Source organism: Oncorhynchus clarkii, chromosome 5 (genome assembly GCF_045791955.1).
Source record: "Oncorhynchus clarkii lewisi isolate Uvic-CL-2024 chromosome 5, UVic_Ocla_1.0, whole genome shotgun sequence".
In the NCBI taxonomy this organism is placed as follows: Eukaryota; Metazoa; Chordata; class Actinopteri; order Salmoniformes; family Salmonidae; genus Oncorhynchus; species Oncorhynchus clarkii.
This window is the reverse complement of record NC_092151.1, coordinates 69,967,864-69,978,350: the sequence shown is the minus strand read 5'-3', so window position 1 is coordinate 69,978,350 and position 10,487 is coordinate 69,967,864. Positions and strand designations below refer to the sequence as shown.

General features: G+C 41.1%; 1 protein-coding gene across 6 annotated transcripts in view; it reads left to right on the top strand.

The window, feature by feature from the left end:
* Positions 1 to 795: 795 nt before the first annotated feature.
* LOC139409302 (phospholipid-transporting ATPase IF-like) overlaps positions 796 to 10,487 on the top strand; it is a 43,677-nt gene continuing 33,985 nt past the window's right edge. For 4 of the 6 annotated variants that reach the window (XM_071154239.1, XM_071154241.1, XM_071154242.1 and 1 more), the window contains exons 1-11: positions 880 to 1,185; positions 6,722 to 6,838; positions 6,988 to 7,077; positions 7,448 to 7,528; positions 7,676 to 7,783; positions 8,582 to 8,710; positions 9,384 to 9,487; positions 9,701 to 9,748; positions 9,886 to 9,950; positions 10,082 to 10,163; positions 10,286 to 10,436. In XM_071154239.1, the coding sequence (XP_071010340.1) occupies positions 1,159 to 1,185; positions 6,722 to 6,838; positions 6,988 to 7,077; positions 7,448 to 7,528; positions 7,676 to 7,783; positions 8,582 to 8,710; positions 9,384 to 9,487; positions 9,701 to 9,748; positions 9,886 to 9,950; positions 10,082 to 10,163; positions 10,286 to 10,436 (1,002 nt within the window). In that variant the 5' untranslated portion in view covers positions 880 to 1,158. Of the gene's footprint in view, positions 1,186 to 6,721; positions 6,839 to 6,987; positions 7,078 to 7,447; positions 7,529 to 7,675; positions 7,784 to 8,581; positions 8,711 to 9,383; positions 9,488 to 9,700; positions 9,749 to 9,885; positions 9,951 to 10,081; positions 10,164 to 10,285; positions 10,437 to 10,487 lie in introns of all 6 variants that reach the window. The other 2 variants (XM_071154240.1, XR_011634389.1) reach the window with 2 other exon arrangements.

Sequence of the window (10,487 nt, the reverse complement as noted above, 5' to 3'; positions counted from 1 at the left end):
TAAATTCAAGAAATGTAAATCAATGTAAAATTCCATTTCAATAACTTTCCCCCTACCGTTTCATCTTTTGAACAAGGACTTTTACAATGAAATGTATTCACCTTTTGACCCGGAAATGGTAGTTTAAATCATGAACGCTTGGTATGAATTACGAAAGGTCCTCTAGCTAGACGTTTTAAAACTTTGGGGAATTATCGCCACGTCTGCAACCCGTGGTCACAGTATATAGATCCTATTAAAGTATTAATATAGGTTGTTCTAATTCCTAATTATATGGGCCACACACAATGATTTATATATACACACCTCACCACAGTTGGCAATATTAGGACTTTAGTTTTGTGCTTTCAAAATAAAAGCCCGCAGTAAAACGCTATGCGTATGATACGAATCAATATTTGTTTGCAATTTTGTATCGTGCTTGATTTTAAGTTTTTATTGTCACATACACCGGATAGGTGCAGTGAAATGTGTTATTTTACAGGGTCAGCCATAATGTGTGCATTATAGTCATAGTGCATTGTGATACAAACATATAACTACATCTGGGGAAAATATAAACTTAAGAGTGGTCTTACTTTTTATAAGATAAATAATATTATTATTTGGAGCACATTGAGAAATGGTTGGAGTCTATGTATATGAATGTAATGAACATTAAAATATTTAAAATAGAAAAATAGAAATCACTATTTGGAAGGATGCAGTTTGGAAATGTATTGACTAACTGTATTTATGTTGTATTGCGCAAATTTGGACTGTAGAAAATAATATAGATTGTGTGTTTGTCCCATTACAACTGGGACGATGTGGTGCCAATCGGTGCTGCTACGTCGACAGGAGAGCCACAGAGTTGAAAACCGATTGCTCGTGCTTCGCAGAGAGGGATGTAGCTGGGCAGGAAGCGCACAGTACAGGACACTCACTAGACATACTTCGTAGCTGTCAGAATATAGCTCAGTGTGTCAGTCACATCAGAAATATTACTTCACGTCATGGGAGAGATCATATTTGATCAAATAATCACACAGCCTGGATGTTTTGTGTAACGGACACAAGAAGACGTGCCTGTAAAAGGAATTATTTATGGTTTGGGAAGGTTTTATGGGAGTAGCTAGCTAGCAACTTTGCTGGCTCGTCGGAGGACATTTTGCAAGGATGCTACGGTGGATAAGGCAACAGCTGGTAAGTGAGCCTCTTTGCTAACTTGCTATATTTGCTAGTAAGTGTAACGTTACTTTGCTATTGAGAAAGACGTTGATGCACATAAAACAATATGATGTGGTTGTTTTTGAAGAGTTAAACATCCAACCAGAACTGGGTGCTAGTACCTAAGTTCGCTTAGTAGATAACGTTAGTTAGCAAGCTAGCTAGCTTGTTTGTTTACCAAACATTGGCGTGGCTAGCAGCGAACTAGTAGTAGGTATATGACGCCAGCCAGGCCCACTTATACATTCTACTCAAACTTATTTGGGCTGGCAAGTTTGTTCGCTGGTGTGCCTGATGATCTAGCTAGTAGTAGTTAAGCTGTTTTGACAGTAATAGTTATGCTAAAAACTAACCAGCCAGCTAGTGTAGTTCACTATATATTTGGCATTGGACAGTTTAGCCACAGATATGTAACGAGCCGTTATCAATGGTTGCTACCAACTAACTAACTAACTAACTAGGAAGACATTCATTTTAGCCGCTGCATTGAAAAGCCAGACACGCAGGTATATGTTTAGAACTAGCCCAGCATTGCCGTTGTATCACGTAGTTTGCCTAAATCTTAGCCTCAACGCCTAGCTACCTAATTGTCTACAGCAGCATTAGCTAACTAAATCAGATTCTAGAAGGCTACGGCTAGCTAGAACATCTACTATTTTCTCTCAATGAATCAGGGTGAAGATCCAATTCAAGATGAATTTAAATAAGTTCTAGAGATTAATTGAAATTTGTATTAATGTGGCACTAACCGAGTCTTCATTTAGCATTTTTCAGTTAATTCATTGAATTTCAATTAAACGTCCTGGATTGACCCTAAACTCAATTGTTAAATACATAGCTAGTGTACAGAAACAATCAAAACCAACTCTCCCCTTTTTGTCATGAATAATGAATGAATGCTTTTTTTAGTTGTGGTGCAGAACTAAAAAAACAGCCCGCTTGATGACCTAGCCCTAGTAGTTACTTATGGACTAACATATACTAACATACTGTCTGCCACCTGCAGTAAGTGGAATTCAGCCAACTGCTTAGCTTACAGTTCTTAATGAATACAGAATTTGAGAAGATTATAATGCAAGTGACTGCGCAGTGACCTTGATCTCATGTGAATGTTTGCTTTCAGGAAAAACAAGCAGCTGAGGGAGTAGATATCTGAGTGATTTCATTGATATAAGTGTTTTCCAACTTCAGTCCTTTAGAACATCCAACAGTACACCTTTTTTTGTAGCCCTGGAACAACATTCCTCATTCAACTCATCAAGGGCTTGATGACTAGTTGAACCAAATGTGCTTGTCCAAGGTTACAGTAAAAATGTATACTATTGGGTTTACTCGAGGACCAGGGTTTGGAAATGCTGATTTAATACACCAAGGAACATTATTTTTCATAGAATGGGCTGAATGTTATCATAGAATGCTCAGGCTACACACAGTAACTGTCACTATCACCAACCAGCCTAATCCACTGTAAATCGGAATAATATGACATGGGGTAATATTCTTGCTAAATGGGAACATGGCAGGGAATGCCCAGCCTGAGCTGACCTTTTGGAGCTATAGATTTGGATAGTATGGGGAGGGGGATGGCCAATCATATCCCAGCTGCTGTTACCTGCACCATACTCAATCCCAGTCCTCACTTCATTAGCTTCACACTGATGGGGTGCCACTCACAGCTGTGCCATCAGACTGCGCCCCAGGATGTGAAATAAATTTGATTTTATCAGAAGGCTGTTTTTCATCATGAGAGCCTACAAGTTAGGGTATATTGATGAGTAATTGTAGTGCATAGAGCAACAGTAGCCATTTCAAGTTTTATATTTTCCAGGACCTAGAAACCTACATTATATGATGACTACCTGGGGGTACAACTGTGTGAGGGATTTGTTTTTACTTGAGAAAATATTGATGTCATTGAGATTGTAACCTATGTCGGATTTGAAAGATTTTCAAATGCAGGAACCAATTATCCGCTTTGTTTTGGTGTCAACAGAAGTAAAACAGTCAGTAATGATGATAATGCTACCATAGGAGTGTCGGTTTACTGACTGCTCAACTCAGAGCATACTGAAATGGGCAAAGGAAACCATATCTTACAACACTGTGTGAAACAACCTGTGGTTTACATGCGTCTCAAGGCAGCCTTGAGCATTGCAGAGGGAGAGAAAGTGTGCAATTTGGCATCCTATTAAGTTGCCATTAGTTTTTAATGAGCTTCTTCATGTTGTGGTTTGTTATTTAGAATTATTACAGCTCCTCATTCATTATCCCCTCCATGTAGCTGGGCTCTGGGTTTCCTTCATGCTGGTAGTTTCAGGCTTTGTTAGCGCATTAATTAACTTGATATTTCTTTCTAGGCATAGGAGGGTCATGTCAGACCAGGTGACAAAATACATTTCATCGAAGTTGTAGCTTGTCACAGGTAGTAGGCAAACCTAACTATACTAAATACATTTTGTTTACAACTGTTTTGATTACTACATGATTCCAAATGTGTTATTTCATAGTTTTGATGTCTTCACTATTATTCTACGATGTAGAAAATAGTAAAAATATAGAAAAACCCTTGAATGAGTAGGTGTGTCCAAACTTTAATTTTTTCGCAGAACAAGGAGTTACTACTGTATGCAATGAATTAGTAATTCCCTGGCCCAGACAGCCATATTGACACTTGTCTCTCAGAATACTGCTTAGTGGTCACACAATCATTTCCAGAAACTCTCTCAACATGCCTGCCTGGTGAAAAATATAACTCTCTGTGACATCGTCAGCTCACTCCCTCTTAAATTCTAGACAGCAGCACATACTGTATACATCACCTATGATAACAGATGTTTGCTCACCAAGGAGGACAAAGACTGTACTTTTAAATGTGCTTGGGGGTTAACAGCAGAGGCAGATCATGAGATGAGAGCTTTTGCCTGGGTGCAGTGAACATGACCAAGATGGTGTGTGTGTAAGAGTGTTGTGCAAACACAAAAACCCATTGAGGAGGGCAGGCTGTGACAGTAATTGAATACATGTGTTGCTGTCTGGCCTTAGTGACGTGGCCAACTCATTCTCACACAGTGCAGGCAAGGAGTCAGTAAGCACCAGCCTATAGGCCCACTACTTATGAATATGATGCAATGGACAGACAAACGGTCTTTATTGTTATTACCCATCGTGCCCCAGATTTACTCTTTTTAACCTTTATTTAACTAGGCAAGTCAGTTAAGAACAAATTCTTATTTACAATGACGGCCTAGGAACAGTGGGTTAACTGCCCTGTTCAGGGGCAGAACGACAGATTTTTACCTTGTTAGCTCGGTGATTCGATCTAGCAACCTTTCAGTTACTGGCCCAATGCTCTAACCACTAGGCTACCTGCCGCCCCTCTTGAACATTGTGTACAGAAATGTAATTTTAAGATAGGGCCAGCCTATAGCATTCTAGGATTAGTATTCTAGAGTTTGGGCCTCCCGGGTGGCACAGTGGTCTAGGGCACTATATCGCAGTGCTAGCTGTGCCACCAAAGACTCTGGGTTCCCACCCAGGCTCTATCGCAGCCGGCCGCGACCGACAGGTCCATGGGGCGATGCACAATTGGCTTAGCGTCGTCCGGGTTAGGGAGGGTTTGGCCGGTAGGGATATTCTTGTCTCATCGCGCACTAGCGACTCCTGTGGCGGGCCGGGCGCAGCGCACGCTAACCAGGTCGCCGGGTGCACGGTGTTTCCTCCGACACTGGTGCGGCTGGCTTCCGGGTTGGATGCGCGCTGTGTTAAGAAGCAGTGCGGCTTGGTTGGGTTGTGTTTCGGAGGACGCATGGCTTTCGACCTTCGTCTCTCCCGAGCCCGTACGGGAGTTGTAGCGATGAGACAAGATAGTAACTACTAACAATTTGATACCACGAAAAGGGGGTTATTGAAGTTATTGACCAGCCCACTAGAGAAGTGTCATTGACTTAAATAGGCTAATTTGGTTTAACATATTCTGTTCAGTACAGTGCTTGGTCTCTGGCTGCAGGCTATAATAATCTAGCCTAAGTGTTTTTCTGACAGATAATCTGGGTGCAAAATAGTGTTTGCAATCAATGTGTTAGGCTATTTAAATATAGAGTAGGGTGTTTTCACATATCGTCTTCTTTAAAGTGAACTATGGGGTAAAAAAAAAGCAGAAGAACTATGTTCTCTTTGTATGCACACTGCCCTTGCCTTTGAATGAGGACTCAACTCTTTTGCCAGTTCACTTCACCTATTTTGTGGTCCGAGTCCTCTTTACATTCACATTGCTATGTTTAGAAAGGACTCTAGATCTTTTTCCAATATTCACTCCATGCACTCTGGGTTTTTCCATCAGAATGTGTTATTGGAGAGCTAGATGTACCTACTTACATTTAGGAAGATAATAGATTGCATTTAGTTAGATGAACTTTCGCACCGCCATTTCCTGGTTGCTAAAATTCTAATAGTTTGCCTAATTTCAGTTTGTGACCAAGCATGTATAGTGTAGATAATCATTGTACCATCTAAACCCCTGTGAAATATCTTTCCCATAACCAAAAATATTGTATTTTCAGCCTGGGAGGCATAGAAATATCGCATAGAACATATCTGCCGTGTAGACTTGTTTTCAATGAGAATGACAGATCTATAACTTTCATTTATATGTGAATTTGGTCAGGTCACCAAAAAAGTTATATATTGCAGCTTTAAAAGATGATCCATAATAATTGTAATCAGAAGATACTATTAACATGTAAATATTGTTAACAGAATAAATAGCAGAAGAAAACTGCAGATGAAATAATACTGTAATTGAAAATTGTACACCCAATGTAGGCTACTGCACCTAGAATATATTTTGTACCCTATGTTGTGATTCTCACCAAGTATGTTGGCGTCTTCTCACACTATTCAAACCACACAATTGAAAACGGCTTATGAAGCTCTCTTAGCTTATAGATCACATATTGCAAACAAATATTCTAAATTTAAAAACATATTTTAGGATTTCTGTGCATCCTTGACAATTGCTAATCAATAGGCCTACCCCAAAACAGCACACCCTTTTTCCCCAGGAAACTGCACATCTTCTCTGTCTTGTGGCACCAATGTGAGAGAGTTTTAAGCAGGGGAACAGTGTTGCAGTAGTCTAGTGTGTGGTATGGGAAGAATGACAATGGAACCTGGGGAGCTTTGTGTTCACATTGCTCTAAAAAAGGGAAACGGACCACGTAATTCAAGCAAACCAAACTCAGACCACCACTTGATGGTCTCAGTTTGGTTAGCTTCGGAGGCTCTTTTTTGACTGGTCTGAGTTCCTTTAGTGTTCACACTGCACAAAAAATAAAGCAAACCGCACTAAGTTCACAAAGATTGTCTGAAAGGGACAAAGTGTGAACACCCTAACTATTAAAAAACATTGTATAATTTTTCTGACCAGTCTCTAGATAAAAGTTGCCCATATTGGTTCTGAGTGAGTGGTAGAAGTTTGACCTGTTCCTTACCCCCTCCTCTCTCTCTCCTCCAGGGCTTTGACCCTCCCCATCAAAGTGACACCAGAACGGTTTACATCGCAAACCGCTTTCCTCAACATGGCCATTATGTCCCTCAGCGGTTTGCAGACAACAGAATCATATCATCCAAGGTAAGGCAGTGGTGTTGAACACCTAGGTTTTGTGTCAAGAGCAACAACAAATGTTCAAGTTACGCAACCATTTTATTTCAGTGCCAAACAATTCACACGTTGATGTTCTTGTTCTCTCCTCCACTTCCGACCCCCAATCCCCGCTTTAGTACACCGTTTGGAATTTTGTTCCCAAAAACCTGTTTGAACAGTTCAGAAGAATAGCCAATTTTTATTTTCTCATCATATTCCTGGTTCAGGTAAGGGCTTGCCTCAGCACCCAGTCTACCATATTTATAACTGTTACTAGCCTAAATACTATACTATTACTAAATATTGTGCTAAAAATATTGCTGTGTGCTCTTGAGCATACTGTGCCCGGAGGTCCCTAACAGCTAACCTTCGGTATTCATCGGGCTACTCTTAGAAGCCACACTTTGCTTTCTGTGGCCCCCACTTGTGTCCAATTCTAAATTTGTTGTTTCGTTATACTTAGTCAATATTCATGAAGCATTTTCTGCAATAAGAATGGCTTCAGCTTACGAATGGCCAGTGTGCTTTTATGTTAAATTAGGAAATGACACTATTGCCAACTGTTTTCTCCTTTGACATAATCTCTTTATTTTGCAGCTAATGATAGACACCCCCACTTCCCCTGTCACCAGCGGACTTCCTCTGTTCTTTGTCATCACAGTAACTGCCATCAAACAGGTGAGAGCAGTAACAGGTTTAATTCCTCTTTTCTTATCAAGAGTAGATCCAAGAAATTGAATGTGGTTACTTATCAAACATACTGTACTTTGTCTGGATGTCAGAATGTCTAGATGGTTAAATCTCATCCCTTCCTCCATCACTCAGGGCTATGAGGACTGGCTGAGGCACAAGGCGGACAACGAGGTGAACGGGGCGCCTGTGTTTGTGGTGCGCAGTGGCAGCCTCGTGCAGACCCGCTCAAAGAACATCCGAGTGAGTCACCGTGGTGTCATAATGAGTCCTGCCTTAACACTTAGCATACCCTACACCCACATTTCAGACAAACGGCTACATTTCATGTAACTCCCACTTTTGGCCTGGTGCTTTGTACCACTGTGTTAAAGATTTGTCAGAAAGCCAGGAATGTAAAACCAATGTACCACCCACAGTCTCAGGCGTTACATTCTTTGTTTAAATGTTGTTACTCACTATTCTGTGTGAAATGTCTTCACCGGGTAGTTATTGAATAAGATGATTTGTTCCCAATGAACAAATGTTAGAGATAGCTAGCCAATGTTAAATATCAGCACTCTTCATTCATGTACTCTAATAATTCACAAGGTAAAATAAATCCTACATTAAAGATGGAATCCGCAGTATGGGAACCCCCCCCCATGGTAAAAATGATTGCAGTACATATTGTGCTCTTGTATAGCACGGGCAGTGATGTCCGAGGGGAAAAAACTGTTTGTTTGCAGTAACTTCTTTGTTGTAATATCGCAAACGGGCGTGGCAGTTTCACCATTAAGTATTCTAGCTTTAAACTGCCAGAAGAATACGTGATTTCAAGTGCTCTTAGTTTGTTTTTCTTTCACAGTTCTGCAGATGCAATGTAGCAGTTTTCACATGGGGAAATGTTTTCTCTTTTTAAAATAGTGCATGGTGGCATTCACTATTGAACCAGACTGTCTAGTCTTCAGAAAATATTGGATTCTGAGGCCGTGGATATCATGGGAGAGTTTTGCTCCTCATTCATCTGTTGTGACATGTCTGTCTGTGCTGTCTGCTCAGGTGGGGGACATAGTCCGGGTGGCCAAAGATGAGACGTTCCCAGTGGACCTGGTCCTCTTATCATCAGACCGAGCTGAGGGGACATGTCACATCACCACCACCAGCCTGGATGGAGAGACTAATCTAAAGGTTGGGCTTTTAATCTTCTGTCCCCACTCTTGCTTTCTTTCTCTCTCTGAGCCCTAAATTAATTAGCTTTCCCCCCCTTTCACAAGGGGAGGGAACTTTTATTTAATTTCCATGATAGTACTTGTGCAGTCTGAGACATCTCATGTTTTTGCCAGAGGCAATATAACTAATTATCTGCTTCTAATCAAAATGCTTTTGCCATATAAGTTTATTTATCTTTTTTTTTAATTTTGTGAAATTTATTTTTTGCCAGTTTTTTTTCTTGTGCAATCTTAGGGGTGCAGCCTCTCTGTCATCAGCCTTCAGTTCCAGCTACTTGTATTTTATGGCTGTTTGCAATAATGACATTAGAATGCAATGGGGGATGGAATCGCTTTCGCACTGAGGGGGTTTTAGCACCAGATTGGATTTTGCCTCTCAAGCAGTCAGAGTGATTCAGTTAAATTATAAATGTAAACCTAACAAGCCTCGTGGCCTCTTTAACCTGTTCACCAGTAGACAAAGGCTGGCGCTGTAAGGGTGCATTCCTTTTTAAATCATTATAATGTACACTGCTATTTCTTTGCTTTTAAGGCTTACTGTCTCACTGTAAAAAGTATACTTCTATTCTATAAAAAGTGATATATTTGTCCCTCTCCTGGATTGTATCCCTACGCTCTCTGTGGTCCTGTAGACTCACTACTCTGTGCCAGAGACGTTGGTGTCTCAGTCGGTGTCCAGGCTGGAGGCCCTACATGCTGTGCTGGAGTGTCAGCAGCCAGATGCAGATCTGTACAGGTAAGGTACAGTCACCCTGCGCTCAATCGCCAGTCAGAACGCTGAGCTCTTCTTTCACTGACCCCGGAACTGAACAGGACTATTTATTATTTCTCACATTCACATTTCTACTGGCCGGAATGGAGGTCTTTTTTTAGGGTTGAATGACAGGACTGTTGGTGTTACAGTTTCTCTGTTACTCTCCCCACTCAGCAGAAATGCTTCTACTTTCAGGTTTGTCGGGCGAATAACAGTAACACAACAAGGAGAAGAGATTGTAAGGTGAGATTGCAAAATTCGCCAATTCTAGTTTTTATCTGGGTTGCATGGATGGAATGGCACAAATTGTTTCTATTTTCTGTTGAAAAAAAAACAAGTTATTCTGTTGTATCATTCACTATTCGTCTCTGCCTCATTAGACCCCTTGGACCAGAAAACCTACTGCTTCGAGGAGCAAGACTAAAAAATACCAAAGAAATTTTTGGTAAGTGGCTTCTGGCTCTCATTGTTGCCATCCATATTGTTGTCTGTCCTCAGTTATCATTTGTTGACCTCAGTTGCCCAGTTGGTTGTTGTCTATGCAGGGTTCAGTAGAGTTCCACTCTTGATTTGCAGGTGTGGCAGTTTACACTGGGATGGAGTCCAAGATGGCCCTGAACTACAAGTGCAAATCCCAGAAGCGCTCTGCAGTGGAGAAGTGCGCATTAGGACATTTTGCACCTCTAAAACAACTCTGAACACTTCTGAGTTTCCTCTTCTCAGGTTTCAGGTTCATCTCAATGTACACCAGACTGTGTATCTGTGCTGTTTTTCCCTCAGGTCCATGAACACCTTTCTGCTCATATACCTGGGCATCCTGCTGTTTGAGGCGATCCTCAGCACCATCCTGAAGTACGCCTGGCAGGCTGAGAACAAATGGGACGAGCCCTTCTACAACCAGAAGACGGAGCAGGAGAGAAACAGCAGCCAGGTCAGTCACTGTCTGAGACTTTATTCACGCTGATACGTTATGGTCTATAAC